Source organism: Mchenga conophoros, linkage group LG3 (assembly GCF_057382185.1).
Source record: "Mchenga conophoros isolate Kocher_MC1m ecotype Shallow Benthic linkage group LG3, M_conophoros_male_GT1.1, whole genome shotgun sequence".
Lineage (NCBI taxonomy): Eukaryota > Metazoa > Chordata > Actinopteri > Cichliformes > Cichlidae > Mchenga > Mchenga conophoros.
Window position 1 is genome coordinate 8,866,022 of NC_140528.1, and position 20,669 is coordinate 8,886,690.

At 41.3% G+C, this 20,669-nt stretch overlaps 1 protein-coding gene across 1 annotated transcript in view; it reads left to right on the forward strand.

Moving 5' to 3' along the window:
- Positions 1 to 4,481: 4,481 nt before the first annotated feature.
- The window catches only part of LOC146577177 (protein NLRC3-like), a 311,857-nt gene continuing 295,669 nt past the window's right edge, over positions 4,482 to 20,669 (forward strand). Inside the window, exons 1-10 of the mRNA XM_085252117.1 lie at positions 4,482 to 4,583; positions 4,668 to 4,766; positions 4,836 to 4,949; positions 7,187 to 7,265; positions 9,245 to 9,449; positions 9,601 to 11,398; positions 12,592 to 12,765; positions 12,979 to 13,152; positions 13,329 to 13,502; positions 18,815 to 18,988. Coding sequence (XP_085108243.1) covers positions 4,495 to 4,583; positions 4,668 to 4,766; positions 4,836 to 4,949; positions 7,187 to 7,265; positions 9,245 to 9,449; positions 9,601 to 11,398; positions 12,592 to 12,765; positions 12,979 to 13,152; positions 13,329 to 13,502; positions 18,815 to 18,988 — 3,080 coding nt within the window. The 5' untranslated portion in view covers positions 4,482 to 4,494. The remainder of the gene's footprint in view (positions 4,584 to 4,667; positions 4,767 to 4,835; positions 4,950 to 7,186; positions 7,266 to 9,244; positions 9,450 to 9,600; positions 11,399 to 12,591; positions 12,766 to 12,978; positions 13,153 to 13,328; positions 13,503 to 18,814; positions 18,989 to 20,669) is intronic.

Below are 20,669 nucleotides of genomic sequence, written 5' to 3' on the forward strand. Positions count from 1 at the left end.
CTCCTTCGTCTTCTCCACATTCAGAGAGAGATTGTTGTCAGCACACCACGTGGCCAGGCGTCTCACCTCACTTCTGTAGTCGGTCTCATCCCTGTTGCTAATGAGACCCACCACCGTTGTGTCGTCCGCAAACTTGATGAAGAGGTTGGAGCTGTATGATGGAGTGCAGTCATGGGTCAGCAGAGTGAAGAGGAGGGGGCTCAGCACACATCCCTGCGGGGCCCCCGTGTTTAAAATGATGGTGCTGGATGTATTACTGCCAACCCGTACTGCTTGAGGTCTTCCGGTGAGGAAATCCAACAGCCAGTTGCACAGTGAGGTGTTGAGCCCCAGCTGGACCAGTTTTTGAGTGAGCTGTTGGGGGATTATGGTGTTGAATGCTGAACTGAAATCTATGAACAGCATTCGAACATATGAGTCATTTTTGTCCAGGTGTGTGAGTGCCGAGTGGAGTGCAGTGGAGATGGCATCATCGGTTGAGCGGTTGGGCCGATAGGCAAACTGGAAGGGATCCAGGGAGGGGGGCAGGACAGTCTTGATGTGCTGCATGACTAGTCGTTCGAAGCACTTCATCAGGATGGGAGTAAGTGCAACAGGACGGTAGTCATTAAAGCAGGAGGGAGATGACTTTTTTGGAACCGGAATGATTGTGGTGGCTTTAAAACATGTGGGGACGACAGCCTGGATGAGTGATATGTTGAAGATGTCTGTGAAGACATCAGTGAGTTCCACTGCACAGTCTCTCAGTACACGACCAGGAATGTTGTCAGGACCCATACATAAGGCACACTCTTGATTTTTGAGAAAATTAAAGGATTGTAAGTGTGGAAAATATGTTATACAGAAGAAAAGAATATATCGCGATATATATCGTTACCGCACATGCTTCAAATTATACCGCGATATGGATTTTAGGCCATATTGCCCAGCCCTAACTCCCAATTTATTTACAACATTTGAAACATACAGTGTAGCTCCGTCAAAACACTCCACGGCCAAGTGAAAGTGCTGAGAGGGAAAAGATCATGATTAATGATTTATTTAAACTCATAACTGGGTGCAGCAGCTGAGCTTTGACCTGTGAGCTGCAGCTTAAGCTTCTTTTATGGTTCAGTGTTTAATGTGTAAACTGTTTATCACTGCAGAGACGCCTACAGGCTATCTACTGTTCAAAAGTGAATTGTTATACACAGTGCAGCAGCTGACCGTTGACCTGTGAGCTTCAGCCTCTTTGCTGGTGTGAAGTGTTTAATGTGACGCAGCCTGCAGACACAGACGACTGCTGACGGAGAAGAAGCAGAGGATTTTCTCTGTTTCTACACAGACCTGGTCCAGACAGCAGAGAGCTGCAGAGTGAAGACGTTCATTGGAAGAAGCTGAGTAAGTTCAACGTCCTCTTTGAATCCTGGATCAGGAAGTGAATATTTGGTGTTTAAATAAGGTTTCTGTCTTTGACTCAGCCTGCTGTCACTTTTTAGAGAGAAAAGGAGATTTTAGATTAACTGGTGTTCCTGCTGCTCCAGCATTAAAGCACAGTATAGGTGACCGCGCTGATGCCTGTTTATGATTTCACCAAAGCTAATAAACTGTTGGCTAAATTTTCTTGTTTTCAGATGTAAACAGAGGTGAGAGGAGCAGATAATAAGGATTAAATATTATGCTGAATAACTAAATTCTGCTAGTCTGTGACGTAACTCCCAGCAGCATCGCCTCATTTCTTTGACCTTGACCTAGCTAAGCTAACATGAGTTAGCTTAGCTAGCAGAGCAGCTATCTCTGCTGTCTGTCATGTGACCGAGTCAAGTGTGTGTAGTAGACTTGTTAGCATAGCTAGCAGGCTGAAAGAAGCTAGCAAACTGTGTGAACACTTTGTAAGAGGTGAGCAGTGAAGGATAAGGAGCTCCTCCAAATGCTGATAATGCACTTAACCTGAATTTACTGCTTGTTACATTATATGTGATGTTCAGTCAAAAACAATTACTTAAATTAACATTATTATTAGTAGTAGTATTAGTATTAGTATTTGTTTATTATTCATGACATGGCTCCCTACTGTAGTGGTTTGAACAACTGATCTGTGGTTATTGTGTCCCTGCAAATTCAACAATGCGCCTCAATGCAAAGCATCAAACAAATATTTTTATTATCAAGTCCTACTGGATGAATCACCGTAGCTCTGACAGTGAAGCACACTCATTTTTATTGGTAGTCACCTTGTAAGCACTGTTGGCACGGTCTCTGCGCAGAGAAAATCTGTATTGAGCACACAAAAAGAATTCTAACCTGAATTGAAATTAAAGTAAATATGTGCCGGTGTTTTAGCAAAGCGGCTGATGTGGAGTGAAGCCACGTTAATGACAACGTGTACAACCATTGGAGATGTGAGCAGGACAGACGGAACAACTGACAGGAAAAGTGTGGACTTTATAGCAGTTTTTAAATTGTGTTGATCGGCCACGTAATACCAGAGTTATGATAAAAATATCTGCAATGTTTGGTTTTCTTCCTGAATACTGTCGTTGTTTATATTTACTGCAGGAAGAAACGGTAAAAACTGCGTTTTATAAGGAAAACGCTCGAAAGCCTGTGAGCAAAAACAATACCAACCCCCAGCCTTTCCTATTGGTCGAAAAATGTACCATGTCGACCAATCAAAACATGGCATTTAGTTGTTAAGAAACGGAGTGACGGCGGTGTTTTGAGATGTGAGAGATTTGAGACGTTTAGAGCAAATCTTGTGTAGTTAGTGTGTAGTGTAGTCAATAGTGTTGTTGTGTGTGTCAGAACAATGAGGCAACTGCTGAGTGTTACAGGTGTTACAGCAGTGATACATCTGCTGCTGTCAGGCCTGCAGGTATCAGGCTGTTGTTCTCCTTCATCTCATAGAGGACAGAAATTATTTTTTGGAGCGGCACAAATAATTTGTGTGGCATCAGATTTGATGCAGAACAGCTGATTGTTCTGTAAATAGTTTGAAATGTTTATTTAAAAACACCTTGGCTGTAGTTTTTTGCAGTAAACAGCTGCAAAAAACTCTGTTTGCAAAACTCAGTTACTTTTTTGAAGAAGTAACTATATAATTAACTGCCCAACATTGGTCATTATTTACTGTATGTTGCAGACAGAGTTACAGACTCTCTCCCAGACCACAGACTCATAATACAAGTCAGAGCTTTATTTAAAGAAAGTTGTGTTTTCAAAATTGGAGTTCAAGTTATTTTTTACTTCCAATAGTGTTAACATGCTACAGGTCATGAACAAGATTTTCTTTTTTAACTTTCATTGTAAGTGGGCTAAAGCAGTTAATTAAAAGTAGTTTAACAGAAATGTAAACGCTGTAAATTGATTATTTTAATAAACATGTAACTTGGATGGATTCGACGCTGGCGTGACCACAGTGCACACGTCTAATGTCGCTCACAGTGGATCGCTCAGGGAGGTTGTGTGTTCGCTCAGACAAGTGAAACATTAGAGGGAACATTGCTTGTAAGTGCAAGCTTTAAACTCTCATGGATGAGTAAAACTCATTAGAAACACTGGCGAGCAGTGAGTGAATAACAGGTCTGACAGCAGCAGCAGGGACGGTGCTGTCATAGTTTAACGTGGAGTCTGTTTGCACTCAAACAGTGAAGAGCAAAGAAAAGAACTTTAATGGTTCTGGGTCCCTTTGACCAAGCACTTTGCATTTTTTGTATTATGGTTTATGGTTCTGGTTCATTTACAGTCTTATTTATGCTTCTTTGAGTTTCTTATACTTCCTGTTTAGTTCCTTGATCATTAGATTCCCTCTGTGTCTCTGTGTGCCTCTGTGTGTGTCTGTGTGTGTCTGTGTTTGTGTGTGTCTGTGTGTGTCTGTGTTTGTGTGTGTTTGTGTGTGTTTGTGTGAGGCCTGGTGCTCCTTTCTATATTTCCTCAGCCTGTCATGTCTCTCTTGTCTCCTCTTTCCCTCACTCACTCTCGTCTGCCTTTCCTCCACTCCTCTGTCAAGCTCACGTGTCAGTGTTGTGTTCCTTTGCTGTTTTATTGTGAAAGTCTTGCATTCTTTCTTCAGTGTGTTTCATTTTTCCTGTGAAGGTTCTCAGTCATCCAGGTCATCATAGTTTAAGGAGCTTGGAAAGAAAAGCATCTGGACTTCTATAAGTTGCTTGAAGATGTTTCGCCGTTATATTTGGGTCCTACCCTGTTTGCATTATGCAGCTAGTTCAAGACCAACATTTTTCTAGTTTCCCAAACAGTGAATCAGTGTGTGTCAGTGAATGCATCGTGTGTGCTTCAGGCTCCATCTAGTGGACTGATAGCAGAGCAGCTGATGGCAGCTTCCTCTGCCTCACACTGCTGTCTGACTGCATCCAGCTGACACTGAGATGAAGCAGGAAAGAAGCAGCTGATATTTGGACAGCACACATGATGAAAGGAGGATTTCAGCTGATGTGCACATGAATGATTTGTGTTTCCTCTGCAGGTAGAAAGTGTGTGTGAGCTGAATTGAGCAGCATGGATCAGTGTGAGGACAGAGAGGAGGGAGTCCCTCCCTCTAAAAGCACTCTGTGTGGGGAACATGAGAGCCAGACCAAAGCTCAGAGGTGAGATGACCATCTCTAACTGTCCATGACTCTTCTCCATGTCACAGCTCAGCACTCACATCACTGCTGCATCATTATTCACAGGAACCAGCCTGGACCTCCACCCAGCTCTGTGTCCTGTGAAAGTAACTCAGTCAAAGATGCCATTAAGAGATTTGAGCAAAGACAGTCAGCTGAGAAAAGGTAAGCTAACACCAATAATATCAGCTGATATGTGATGAGAATTTTACTGAAGATTTATAACTTTTTCAGGATCCATCAGAGACTCAAAGCTGGACCTCCACCCAGCTCTGTGTCCTTACAGAGTGACGCGTCTAAAGATCTTCCCATTTTTTTTAAATCCCAGCCTGTGTCTGCTGCAGAGAGGTGAGCTGTTAGCAACAGGAACTCTTTGATTAAACTGCTTGATGTTGTTGGATATAAACTACAAACACGTCGTTCCCTCAGTCCCATTTAAACTGTCTTTTAAAACAAGCCTTTGGTTTCTAAACAACTGAAAACCCACTTCAGCAAACAGGAAGTGATCAGAGCGTCCGTCCACTTCCTGTCAGGCCCTGCAAACATTTCATATTGAAGAAAAGTAGTTGACATCTCACATTTTTACTCCACCACATTCAACCATTTTGACATTTTACAGCATGAAACTCTTGTCACATGACTCCTGTTATGTTATAGAGTCATGTGACCACCAGGGAGGGATTTGTATGGATGAAACACATTCAAATCAATCTGATTCATCAATGGAAACATTTTTGGTGTAAATGCAGCAACACTGAAAACGCTGAAGATAAAAACACAACAGATGAAATATGAACAAATCGAGGCTTTGAATACACGTGTGTGTGTTTGAGACACAGAGATAAATGGATTGTGTGTCTGTCCTATTGCTGCATGAGGGTTTTATTGTAGATTTTGTGCGTGTACACTTTTGACCACGAAGGTGTTGAAAGGGCGTAAAACAGTTGGAGGCACAAGAGTGAACACTAGTGCTGTCAGTAGATTAAAAATGACTAATTAATGACACAATCTTCTGTCATTAATCCTGATTAATCACAATTACTTGATCAATAGCTGCAGTTACATTTTTCCAACTTTATATTTAAGCCTGTAACAGACGTTTACACCATATAATGAAGTCAATGCAGAATAAACACAAAGAATGTTAAACGCTTCAATTCAAAGAGACTTTGAATAGTTTTCAGTCTTTAACTCAGCTTCTCTGCTGTAAATACAACTTTGTAACAAACATATATACTAAAAGCTAAGTGTGCACTAATATATAATCATATATAATCTATATTACTGCTGTTAATGAAAATGTTTAATCAGACTCATCACAGGGTTACTGTGGATTAATTTGGATTAATCACCATTAAACATCATTTTTAATGTAAACGAATCAAAGTTCATTTCATGAGCAAACAGACTCGAGAGAAAAGGGCAAATTTACACACTTAACATGTTTATTGAACATGTAAACATTGATTAACCTCCTGAATGAGCCGACCCCCCCAGGGACAGTCCTGCATGCTAATGATGGGCTCTGCTCTGTACCTGCAGGATTCTGTCAGCCACAAACTCCTCAGCTGATCCTGAATCTGAGCCCATCTGTCAAACAATCATTTTCTTCACAGGTCTGTGGAGGTGGCACTGATCCTGCAGCAGTCTAACACTCTCTGTCACTCTTCTTCAAGTCTTTGACACGAGGAACCAAAACTATGTTATTAACAACACTAACAGGTCTGCAGTTTGTCCACTTGGCAGTTGTGTCATCAGTGCTTTGCATCGTTGTGATATTTTAAGCTGGAAGTGCTTCGGTGAAAAGAAAATTCCTTCTGTCACGATGTGCAGAATCCTTCATGTTGGTCGGCTGGTCCGTCTTGTTATTTTTTTAATACTCAAACTTTCCATCGGGAGGTCAGTGTGTGTTTGTCATCTTCCATATTGAGCTGATTGGTTCAGCTGCCGTCACTAACAGATGTGCTGCACATCTGCACGTGTGCAAAGGTACCTCTACTCGGACAAACTGCCCGAAGTGCGTTGATAGAAACATTTCAGGGATTTTGAGTCGTTCTGCTCTCCAGATGTGTCGTGTTAAAGGTTTTTATCATGTTAATCATGATAACAGATGAACCCCTAACCCTAACCCTACATGTTAATTTTGACAGCACTGGTAAATCCTTTTTAATGTTCTTCTGTCAGATCATTGATTAGACTCGACTCCAAATACGAGACTCGGAAAACTCAAATGAAAACTCTAATCAAAGCAATGAGAAAAGGACTTCTTGTGTTAGAATGAAAACATGTGGAAGTGGTCAGGTTTCAAACACTCGTTGAATCTACTGCACAGTTACATTCAGGGACCTTTGGCCTCCTGAGAGCATTAGTTGATGGTTCATCACAGTTTTCTCAAAGTTTCCTCTGAGCTTCTGCAGCATCATCACTTCCATCACTGATGAAAGAAAGTTCATAGAAAACAGAAAATATATCTTCAGAATCTGAGAGTCTAAAACTTGACAGGCTTGATTCAGATGAAGTTATTTGAGCAGAAACTCCTGGATCGTTATCCTGTGTTGATCTAATCCTTCATGGTTCCTCCACAGAGTGGAGCAGCAGAGCTCAGAGGTTCCCAGTGGTCAGTCTGCCCAGCAGCATCAAACACAGCTGGACTCCATATTTATGGTCTGTACATGTACAACAACTACTTTATTATTAATAATAATGCATTTATTTATAGGTCCCTTTCAGAACACCAAGGACTCTGTGGACTAAATGACCAAAAGAAACAAACTTTGAAATCAGACGGTGCAAATGTGATCACAGGGAAACGTTTTAAACATCGAGGCTTTAAACAGAAACCAAAGTGAAACAGTTTGTAGTCGAGATCAGTGGGAATGAAGCTGAATAACTGTTTCTTCAATAACTTTGAGCTCTTAAAAAAGAAAAACTAGCTGAAAGTCTGGCTGCTCTTATGAAAAGTACAGAGAAATTATGGGTCGCTCAACACTTGTGCACAATATAGGAGTTTAAATAAATCTGAAAAATAACTCAAAGTCCTACAATCATACTGATAAAGTCATCTACAGCTAACTATCCAAGTGGATTTGTTTAAGACAGCTCCATCTGCTGGTGGCCCTCTGCAGGTGCATGAAAGGGGCGTGTTTATAGTGAAAGTAGTAGAGAAAGTAAACCCCACGGGAAGGAGGAGGACTCTCAGCAGCTTCCAGCTCATATTCAGACATTTGACTTCTCACTGAAAGCAGCAAGTTTGAGTGTCTGTACCTTAGTTAGAAGAGATAACATGTCAGTAGTAATTAGAGTTGATTGAGCAATGCTGTCCTTGTAATGTAGTTTATGATTTTTATGGACAAGTCCAGTTTTTCTGTAGAGCCTCTCAAGTTGGTGACAGCAGCAGTGGAAGTTCACGTGTAAACCAGAGCAGCAAATCAGGTCCAAATGTGTTGTTCACAGTGAGTGGGATCATCATTGGCTGCTATGTTAACCTCCTGCAGCAGGATGTGTTTGGTCAGAGAATGGATAGATCACTAAGTCATTGTTGAGTTTAGGGAGACAGTAGACAGTTGGAGGAGGTTCAGCCAGTTGACACACAGTAGATAAAATAACTGAAGGCAGGAGCAGACACCTGTATGACTTTCCACCTCTCACATAGATTATTGTCCCTGGGCAGCGCCACAGGGCTGGTAGATGTAAACAAAGCTGGAGGAGAGGATTTATTCATCTGAGAAAAGTCACAGAGTTGTGTCTTGATGCTCAATCATCCAGGTACGTAAATCCCAAAAAGCTTGATTCTGTTCATCTGGATGTTTTCAGAGGGAGAAACGTTTCATCATCATCAGGTGACTTCTTCAGTCTCAGCTGACTGCAGGTTTCAATCTCATAAACAGGACATTTGTATGACTGAAACCAGCCCACTGAAGGAACAATGGGCTGGGAGGTCAGTTCATTGATCATTGGTACGCATATTGTCAGGACCATTGATCAATGGTTGTTGATCAATGGTCATGAGTCCAGTTCACAGAGAGCTGGGGAATGGCTGCAATCACAGCATGTAAGATGGTGACAGTTGTACCCTTAGGCCCCTCCTCCATTCAGAGATGGTCTTTCCTTTTCACATAAATGGCCTCCTTGACTCCGCCCTCAAACCAGCGTTCACATTTCCTCAGGACCTTCTTGATGTGAAGTTCTTCTGCTTCGCTGGCTGCTGTGTCTGTGGGGATGGTGTTTGTTCTGTGTTGTAGTGTCCTGATGACGCCCAGTTTGTGCTCCAGTGGATGATGAGAGTCAAACCTTAAATACTGATCTGTATGCGTAAACAGAGTGAACCTTTAAGACCAGTTGTCTGTACGATCAACTCAGTCACCTGAAACATCTCCAAGTTTCTGGCTTTGATCATCAACCTGTTGGTAGTTCAGCTCTGAACACCAGTGAAATGTTTCTCCCACTGAAATCGCTGCATTCATATGAACAGCATCAACGTTTTGGGATCATGGAGTTGTGGACAAAGTCTCAGTTAATCAGATAAAGTCAAACCTATAATTGGTAAAGAGGTCGTGGATGATATGCCCCTTGATGGTAAAGAAGTGGATGTTGTGTGGACTAAAGTTCAGAGTGGTGGGTCATTCATAAATATTCTGTTCCAGCTGCTGGAGGACAACATCATCACTTTTGTGAAGAACGAGCTGAAGAAGATCCAGAAGGCTCTGAATCCAAATAAGCCCCAGTGCTTGGAGTTTCAGAGGGAGGATGAGGAGCAGAGGAGAAACAGCAGAGAGGCATTTGTGAAGATCACAGTGGACTTTCTGAGGAGAATGAAGCAGGAGGAGCTGGCTGACCGTCTGCAGAGACGTAAGAGGATTTATCTAAAGATTTAAGCTGCTGGATAAATGAGACACTTGTGACACCAGTGTGTTCAGTCATTTCTCAGTGGGTCAGAAATTGTCATCAGCATTTTGTAAAATATGATTGTTAAAGTTGTATTTTTATTATTATTATTCAGAACTTCCAGCTGCTGTTTGTCATCGTAAACTTAAGTCTAAGCTGAAGAAGAAGTTCCAGTGTGTGTTTGAGGGCATCGCTAAAGCAGGAAACCCAACCCTCCTGAATCAGATCTACACAGAGCTCTACATCACAGAGGGAGGGACTGCAGAGGTCAATGATGAACATGAGGTCAGACAGATTGAAACAGCATCCAGGAAACCAGACAGACCAGAAACAACCATCAGACAAGAAGACATCTTTAAAGCCTCACCTGGAAGAGACGAACCAATCAGAACAGTGCTGACAAAGGGAGTGGCTGGCATTGGGAAAACAGTCTTAACACAGAAACACAGCCTGGACTGGGCTGAAGACAAAGCCAACCAGGACATCCAGTTCATATTTCCATTCACTTTCAGAGAGCTGAATGTGCTGAAAGAGGAAAAGTTCAGCTTGGTGGGACTTGTTCATCACTTCTTTACTGAAACCAAAGAAGCAGGAATCTGCAGCTTTGAAGACTTCCAGGTTGTGTTCATCTTTGATGGTCTGGATGAGTGTCGACTTCCTCTGGACTTCCACAAAACTACAATCCTAACTGACCCTAGAAAGTCCACCTCAGTGGATGTGCTGCTGATAAACCTCATCAGGGGGAAACTGCTTCCCTCTGCTCGCCTCTGGATAACCACACGACCTGCAGCAGCCAATCAGATCCCTCCTGTCTGTGTTGGCATGGTGACAGAGGTCAGAGGGTTCACTGACCCACAGAAGGAGGAGTACTTCAGGAAGAGATTCAGAGATGAGGAGCAGGCCAGCAGGATCATCTCCCACATCAAGACATCACGAAGCCTCCACATCATGTGTCACATCCCAGTCTTCTGCTGGATCACTGCTACAGTTCTGGAGGATGTGCTGGAAACCAGAGAGGGAGGACAGCTGCCCAAGACCCTGACTGAGATGTACATCCACTTCCTGGTGGTTCAGGCCAAAGTGAAGAAGGTCAAGTATGATGGAGGAGCTGAGACAGATCCACACTGGAGTCCTGAGAGCAGGAAGATGATGGAGTCTCTGGGAAAACTGGCTTTGGATCAGCTGCAGAAAGGAAACCTGATCTTCTATGAATCAGACCTGACAGAGTGTGGCATCGATATCAGAGCAGCCTCAGTGTACTCAGGAGTGTTCACACAGATCTTTAAAGAGGAGAGAGGACTGTACCAGGACAAGGTGTTCTGCTTCATCCATCTGAGTGTTCAGGAGTTTCTGGCTGCTCTTCATGTCCATCTGACCTTCAGCAACTCTGGACTCAATCTGCTGGAACAACAACAAACAACATCCAAGAAGTCTGAAACAGGAGAATCTGCAAAGAAACACTTCTACCAGAGTGCTGTGAACAAGGCCTTACAGAGTCCAAATGGACACCTGGACTTGTTCCTCCGCTTCCTCCTGGGTCTTTCCCTGCAGACCAATCAGACTCTCCTACGAGGTCTGCTGACACAGACAGGAAGTAGCTCACAGACCAATCAGGAAACAGTCCAGTACATCAAGGAGAAGCTCAGTGAGAATCTGTCTGCAGAGAAAAGCATCAATCTGATCCACTGTCTGAATGAACTGAATGATCGTTCTCTAGTGGAGGAGATCCAACAATACAGGACTTCAGGAAGTCTCTCCACAGGCAAACTGTCTCCTGCTCAGTGCTCAGCTCTGACCTTCATCTTACTGTCATCAGAAGGAGATCTGGATGAGTTTGACTTCAAGAAATACTCTGCTTCAGAGGAGGCTCTTCTGAGGCTGCTGCCAGTGGTCAAAGCCTCCAACAAAGCTCTGTGAGTAAACATGTTGTCATCGCTTCATTGTTAAAATCATGGGAAATAAATCAGAAATGCTGAGTTCAAAGAGCACTGTAACATTTTTTTAAAATAGTAAATTAAATGATCATCAGTCACTCGGTAAATATATGGTAGTTTTAATGTTTCACTCCAGCATTTCTAAAACACACTTTGTTCTGTAACTCTTATCAAAGGACAATCCAGACCCAGCCTATAAGAACATGAGCTCTGATGCTTCAGCCCCTCTGACAGGTTTATTATCCTCAGCTTGTTCACTTGTCTCCAACTCCAGGAGTTTGGTTGTTTTATTCTAAAGCACAAACTTCACCTGCCAGACTTCACCTACATCTTTTTCTGATGTTCATAATTTAAGTTCAAGTTTGTATCTCACTTTCAGTGCACACCCTCCCTTTTTAAATATAAATCTCTGCTGTGCTGTCATGTTTTCATCCTGTATGGAGGGAGAAACTCGGTCTTCATTACTGAAATTGCCTCTAAGGTCGTGTTTCTTGTCAGTAACCATATGTAACTGTAAGGCTTCCATAACCAGTGTTATCACAGAATTACAGTGGGTTCACTCTGGGTCCTCTACAGTTTCTTCCCACTGTCCACAGACATGCAGTTAGGTTACCTGGTGATCTAAACTTCATGCAGGTGTGAGTGAGAGTGGTTGTCTGTCCCTCTGTGGGCTTAGTGGAAGAGACTGGATGGATCTCTGCTTTGTCTTTGATATATGCTGACAGCAAACATTCTCCATGAAGTCTGCATTTCAGCTCATCTCCTTTATACACACCTTTAACAGGAAGAGTTTTATACAGCTAGTGTTTAAAATCCAGTGTTATTCACAATACACAGGTAATGAGCATGATTATTGAATTACTAAAATTTTCTAAAATAATTGTTTTAGTTAATATTGTATGACAGTGTACACAGAATTATTAGCTCAGTAGGCAGAGTGGTCGCCCCATGATCATAAGGTCAGGGGTCGAATCCACCGAATAGTTACCTTGTGGTACCCCTGAGCAAGGTTCCATCAAGGTACCAATCATGTTCACTGGACTGGTAGCACTCATAGTGTCATAGGTTGTTTTTTTTTGTTTTTTTTAAAAGGTTTAACATATAAACAAATTTAATTTGATCACATATATTCTTTGTTTTTTTTGTTTTTGTTTTTTCCCTTTCTCTCACAGACTGAGCAGCTGTAACGTCTCAGAGGAAGGCTGTGAAAATTTGTTGTCAGTGGTCAGCTCCCAGTCCTGTAGTCTGAGAGAGCTGGACCTGAGTACCAACAGCCTGAAGGCTTCAGCAGTAAAGCTTCTGTCTGCTGCAGTGGAGAGTCCACATGCCAAACTGAATGTTCTGAGGTCAGATCAATTTGTATTATGTTTAGTTCTGTTTGTTTATGTGTTTGATGTTTGTTTTTGTTTATGTCTTTATCCAGTTATCCTTGTTTCATAGCATTTTTATTCATTTCAAAGTTAAACAGAAGTTTTACTAACCTGCTCAGCACAAGACAATAAGCTATTGCACCCTGATTACACTTTAACAACAATCTTTATTCATGTTTTTATCTTCAGACTTAACATCTGTGAACTCTCAGAGGAAAACTGTGAAGCTCTGTCCTCAGTTCTCAGCTCGCAGTCCTCTAGTCTGACAGAGCTGGACCTGAGTATCACAATGCTACAGGATTCAGGAGTGAAGCTTCTGTCTGCTGGACTACAACGTTTAAACTGTAAACTGAATACTCTGAGGTCAGATCAGAAAACATTTAGTTTTTAGAATTATTAATTAAAGTTCATACATATGATGTTGTATCTTAGTATGTTTATGTTTCCTTTAAAAATAGAAAGTCAACATTTAATGTTGTGAAATGTATTAACAAACTCTACATGAGTACTTGTTTTATAGATTGTCTTTTATTTTTCAGACTGAGTGGCTGTAACCTGTCAGAGAGAAGCTGTGAAGCTCTGTCCTCAGTCCTCAGCTCCCAGTCCTCCAGTCTGAGAGAGCTGGACCTGAGTAACTCTGACCTGCAGGATTCAGGAGTGAAGCTTCTGTCCGCTGGACTAAAGAGTTCACAGTGTGCAGTGGAAACTCTCAGGTCAGGATTCAAACTTTTCCACAGATGATCATTTGAAATGTGACTTATATTATTGTATAAACAGGTAACTTTTACAGCTGTCAAGTGAACTTTTATTTACATTTGAGTGTATAATTGGACTCTGAATTACTAAAAGTTGTTATAGTCATGTCTTTGTTTATTTAAAAAAATACTTCATGTACTGCCTAATTTAAAGATTTAGGCTCCTTTGGGCCCATAATATATATATTTGATTTCTTTGTGAATGAAATTAGGAGGATATTGGCGACTGTTGATTGGCTCGCTGTTTGTTTTTTATTCACAGTACTTAATTTTAAAGGCTGATTTCTCAAAATGAGATGTTTATCTTTTCTTCTACAACACGTGGAGCCACCAAATCTTCTTGCTTGATTTATTCATTACAGTTTGATTTAAAGAATATTAGACTCGTAACATAATAAATATATTTATTTCACTTCTTCTTGAGAGAAAGAAAGGGATGACTGGGTGAGCTCCAGTGGTTCATCCCAGCAGAGAGAGCGGCACACTGGGCTGCAAATGATCACAGTAGTAATGGCCATAGTTTGATAAAACAGGCAGTCTTACCCTGTAGATAATACAGGGTTCTGGTGCCGATGTGGGGGAGGGGAGTCGCCCGGTACTAACTACATACTACTAACTACCTCATCCAGATGTCTTCCCTACTAAACCTGATAAGAAGTAACTGCAGTAGCCTTATAGGTCAAATCAGTTTCACCTGTTAAAGTTAGCTCCACTATTAATTAGGGGTGGGGGAAAAAATCGATACTGTGTAGTATCGTGATATTTTGTTTGCTAATAATGTATCGATACAGGGACAGCAGAAATCGATATTTTGTTACAAACAATTTTTTCTCTGAAGTCAACATGCTCTGGAGTCAGAGCATGTTGACTTCAGAGCATGTTGATCCTTTTTCTGAGCAACAATCCTGACATTCCTTCACTGTCCAAATGTGTTTAACTTTTTTTTTGGCAGCAATAAACATGACAGTTTACTTATTTTAATTTAAGACATGTTTAATTTTAATTAAGTTTGAAACTTTTTTATTTAATGTAAAATTATATATTTTTTTAAATTTACTTTCAAATTCTTCAGTTGCTGAAGGGGCTGCATAGTTTTCATAAATTGCATAGTTCAGAATAGCTGTAATTGTACCAGATGGTTGCATTCAGTTAAGTTGGACTAGACTGTAATACAAACCGTTCAGTTTGTCAACAATAAAACTGACTGAAATGAGAGAAAGACTGAGTGTGAGACTTTGATATTAGATAAAATGAATATTGATAAAGTTTACCTTTATGTGCAGAATTTAAATATCGCAAAATATTTTAAAAAATCGCAATAATATCGTATCGTGCGTTAAGTATTGTGATAATATCGTATCGCGAGTTGTATGGTGATTCCCACCTCTACTATTAATGGTGTCACTTGTTATTTCTGGGATGAGTTTAGTAGCCTGAACAGCTGCTTAAAGGAAAGTAATTAAATAATAAAAATAACCTAAGTCCGGGGGAACCTGCAAGAGCTGTTTGCACAAAGAATAATGCTCAGACTTTGAGGTTTTATCGTTTTACACAAGGTTTAAAAATGAATGTCCACAATTGAATTGCAGAAATTGTTATTGAGCTAATACTGATGTAGTTGTTATCTTTGGTAAGGAGAGGTTGGAGGAAGGATGAGCACAGTCAGGCCTAAAGATGCTCTTAATAATAATAATGGATTGCATTTATATAGCGCTTTTCGAGACCCTCAAAGACCCTTTACAATCCCACTACAGGGAGTGCAGAATTATTAGGCAAGTTGTATTTTTGAGGAATAATTTTATTATTGAACAACAACCATGTTCTCAATGAACCCAAAAAACTCATTAATATCAAAGCTGAATGTTTTTGGAAGTAGTTTTTAGTTTGTTTTTAGTTTGAGCTATTTTAGGGGGATATCTGTGTGTGCAGGTGACTATTACTGTGCAGAATTATTAGGCAACTTAACAAAAAACAAATATATACCCATTTCATTTATTTATTTTTACCAGTGACACCAATATAACATCTCCACATTCACAAATATACATTTCTGACATTCAAAAACAAAAACAAATCAGCGACCAATATAGCCACCTTTCTTTGCAAGGACACTCAAAAGCCTGCCATCCATGGATTCTGTCAGTGTTTTGATCTGTTCACCATCAACATTGCGTGCAGCAGCAACCACAGCCTCCCAGACACTGTTCAGAGAGGTGTACTGTTTTCCCTCCTTGTAAATCTCACATTTGATGATGGACCACAGGTTCTCAATGGGGTTCAGATCAGGTGAACAAGGAGGCCATGTCATTAGTTTTTCTTCTTTTAGACCCTTTCTTGCCAGCCACGCTGTGGAGTACTTGGACGCGTGTGATGGAGCATTGTCCTGCATGAAAATCATGTTTTTCTTGAAGGATGCAGACTTCTTCCTGTACCACTGCTTGAAGAAGGTGTCTTCCAGAAACTGGCAGTAGGACTGGGAGTTGAGCTTGACTCCATCCTCAACCCGAAAAGGCCCCACAAGCTCATCTTTGATGATACCAGCCCAAACCAGTACTCCACCTCCACCTTGCTGGCGTCTGAGTGGGACTGGAGCTCTCTGCCCTTTACCAATCCAGCCACGGGCCCATCCATCTGGCCCATCAAGACTCACTCTCATTTCATCAGTCCATAAAACCTTAGAAAAACCAGTCTTGAGATATTTCTTGGCCCAGTCTTGACGTTTCAGCTTGTGTGTCTTGTTCAGTGGTGGTCGTCTTTCAGCCTTTCTTACCTTGGCCATGTCTCTGAGTATTGCACACCTTGTGCTCTTGGGCACTCCAGTGATGTTGCAGCTCCAAAATATGGCCAAACTGGTGGCAAGTGGCATCTTGGCAGCTGCACGCTTGACTTTTCTCAGTTCATGGGCAGTTATTTGGCGCCTTGGTTTTTCCACACGCTTCTTGCGACCCTGTTGACTATTTTGAATGAAACGCTTGATTGTTTGATGATCACGCTTCAGAAGCTTTGCAATTTTGAGACTGCTGCATCCCTCTGCAAGATATCTCACTATTTTTGACTTTTCTGAGCCTGTCAAGTCCTTCTTTTGACCCATTTTGCCAAAGGAAAGGACGTTGCCTAATAATTATGCACACCTGATATAGGGTGTTGATGTCATTAGACCACACCCCTTCTCATTACAGAGATGCACATCACCTAATATGCTTAATTGGTAGTAGGCTTTCGAGCCTATACAGCTTGGAGTAAGACAACATGCATGAAGAGGATGATGTGGACAAAATACTCATTTGCCTAATAATTCTGCACTCCCTGTATTCATTCACTCTCACATTCACACACTGGTGGAGGTAAGCTACAGTTGTAGTGGTAGGTTAGGTTTTGCCCAAGGACAAAATGACCAAGACAGAGAGAGCTGGCTCATCAGACAGACAAGCTCATCTTGTAACCTACTGGTTCGCTGGTCAGCACACCAGCTGACTAGCGAACCGGCTAACTAGCACACCAGCTAACTAGCACACCGGCTAAATAGCAAATCAGCTAACTAGCAGACCAGCTAACGGCAGCCACAAGCTGAAGGACGATTAAATGTAGTGGAGATATCAGAGATGACACTGGTGTGTCCGATTCACTCTTTAGCACTCTGGTCACTCCGGTGTGTCAGCCAGAACACCACTGAAGGCCAAATGATCCCAGCATGTGGAATAAAGAGCTTAAGGTTTGGTTTGAGACACTTTATTCTTTCACTGATTGATTCTTGCGGCTGTGATCATGTGTGTGGTTTCTTACAAAAAGGAAGTACACAATACAAATACATGACAAATAAGATGAATAGATAAGTTACATGTCCAGTTATATGTATGTACATCAGTATAGCTAATATAGCCATATATAAGGACAAAGATCACAGTACTATAATGCAGTAATGTTAAACACAAAGGTGTATATCTACATAAATCTGTCCTATCAGTGATCAGGGTACTGTAGTATACTTCCACTACATAAACTATAGAAACTAAACGACATTAGTGTGACTTTAAGTTACCATCAGTACAGACGAACTGATGGTAGTTGTACAAAATAAAGGCATTGCAATTATTGTGAAGGGCTTCCGGTTAAACTAAGATCAGCTGATTACCTCATAACAAATTGTTTGCTATAGAACGCAGCTCCCACTCTTCATTAATATCATGTACTGTAACTCCCAAGTAACCATGGTTACCCAGCCACGCCCAGTAGTCTCCAGAGAGACCAACAGCTGGTGCACGTTGTAACGCTGTGGCTTTCATAGTCTCTCCTTTTTCTACAGCTCATGTGTTCTTCTTGTGATGGTGCGTCTTGAGGGAGGCTCATACATGCCGTCATTTGTTGATCCTAAGAACGTTCCTCAGACCGACTTCTTCAACAACACTAATCGGCCTGCAGTTTGTAGCTACTCACTTCACTGTGGTGTTTGTTAGCTTGTCTTTCTTTGGTTTTATCCTGACTCCTCCCACAAGCTGATCCTACGTAGTCTGCCCAAGCCTCCCACCTCTGTTTGTTTGGGTGGTTTGTTTGCTGCCATCAACAGCGTGTAATGCATTTAAGTGATACTTCAGACATGAAGTACTGCGACAATAAAAAAACTCAACTTTGCTTAAAAATACCTTTAGTTGTATCAACACTGCCCTCTGGAATAATTAGACTTTGGTGACAAACTGATGTGATCTCCATGTTTCCTTTGTTGGACTGTGGGCGAGTGTCAGAACTGAATGTACTGAGTAACATGTGGAGTTTATATATGTGTCAGTTCCAGTTTTAGAGCTCTAAAGTGCAGCTATCATGTTAGGAATATGTTAGGAATAGACAGGAACACTGAGCACACTGAGGTCAAATCTTTATTTATCCAGTTCATCTGTAGGCTGAGCTCAGTCCATCCATTTAGTGAAATGATGTTTAAAGGTCTCCTTGTTCTGTGAGCATGCACAGATCCTGAAGCAGAAAGCCTGGGTTAACAGAGAAATGATCATCACTGTGATGATGCTCACCATCTCTGACTGGGATTTGAGGTTTTGTCAAAGCAGCAAAGAAAGCCTGGCTATGTTGGACTGGGTGTGGAAGCAGCTCCCAGTTTGAGTTCAGGAGACAGACACCCTCTCTACTTTGACGATCAGCTTCAAACTTTCCTTTTTGATAAAACTTATAGTTAGAGCTGGATCAGGTGACCCTGAACCATCACTTAGTTATGCTGCTATAGAGATGGATAACAGATGGATTGTTGTTTTGTGTGTCTGCAGTCTGTCAGGCTGTCTGATCACAGAGGAAGGCTGTACTTCTCTGGCCTCAGCTCTGAGCTCCAACCCCTCCCATCTGAGAGAGCTGGACCTGAGCTACAATCATCCAGGTCTCTCAGGAATGAAGCTTCTGTCGGCTGGACTGAAGGATCCAGGCTGGAGACTGGACACTCTCAGGTATGGAGAGAATGTCTGATATAGGAGGAAGAGCTGGAATCATTTCCTGTGTCTTTCACTCACTTCCTGTTTGTTTCCTGCAGATGAGACATGAACAATCACACATGCAGGAATATTTTCAGGGACAGACACACTAGTCTAGCTGGATAGTACATGGATATCTATGTAGGGGGTCTTCAAGGAGTCTGTTTGCAGGAACATTAATGATAACTGATAAGTCATGTTGAGAGTTTCATTAAAAGTAGACTTACAGTTAGGTAATATTTGGACAGAGACAACATTTTGTAACTTTAGATACAAGTATCAGCCATGTGTGTGTTTCCCATGCTGTATGTCCGCAGTCACAGTGACAGTCAGTGACACTGACAGAAGGATGAAACAAGGCTGTGAATCATTTCAGTCTGTGTGTGTGACAAAGAGGCAGACAGGAGCAGCTAACATTTGGAAATGGAAGCTTACTGGAAACACTACATTCACGGCTGAATTCACAATAGATTTGTTCTCAAGTGCACATTTAGCAGCTAATGCTAATACTGTTTTCCCTTTGCTTTCTACAGCAGCTATTGCTAAGTAGGCCACTTTGCTCCGCTAAGGATTTGTGTGACCATGATGGAGACTCTGATAAGCTAATGCTGCTAAGCTAATGCTGTTTATGGGCCCTGTTAGAATCAATATTTCATTCTCATTCTGTTGTTTGAGAACAATATTAACGTTTCACATCATTATAACACAAGAGAAAAGGGTATTGGCATTAGCTACTAGTGCTTATTCACCTCAAATTACCTTTAGCTGCTAATGGCAGCCTACTTAGCATTAACTCCTCACTAATATAATGCTAATTTACATCAGATTAGCATTAACTGCTCATATTGTTATAAGGAAAGAGAACACGGTATTAGCATTTGCTGCTAATAATTATTCACCCCTAATTAGAATAAGCCGCTAAAAGCAGCCAACTTAGCATTAATTCCTCACTTTGTTGTTACCCAACGGAAAAGAGTATTAGTATTAGCTACTATCATTTTTAATAAGTAAGAGAAAACAGTATTAGCAGTAGCGCATAATGCTAATTCACGTCAACGTAGTATTAGTTAATAATGGCAGCCTACTTAGCATTAACTGCTCACTAATATAATGCTAATTCGCATCAAATTAGCATTAGCTGCTCAAGTTGTTATAAGGAAAAAGAGAAAACGGTATTAGTATTAGCTGCTAATAATTATTCACCCCTAATTAGAGTTAGCCCCTAATGGCAGTCTACTTAGCATTAACTCCTGACATTGTTATAATGCAGGGGAAAAGAGTTACCAATATCGGATAATGCTAATTCTCATCAAATTAGTATTAGCTAATAACGGCAACCTACATAGCATTAGCTGGTCACATTGTTATAAAGCAAGAAAATATGGTATTAGCATTATCTGCCAATTCCTGTTCACCTAAAATTAGCATTACCTGCTAATGGCAGTCTACTTAGCATTAACTCCTCACTAATGTGATGCTAATTCACATTAAATTAGCTTTAGCATTAGCTGCTAGCATCAGCCTACCTAGCACTAGGTGCTCACATTGTTAAAAGGGAAGAGAATACGATATTAGCATTAGCTGGTAATATTTATTCACCCCTAATTAGAATTAGCCACTAATGGCAGCATACTTAGCGTTAACTCCTCACATCGTT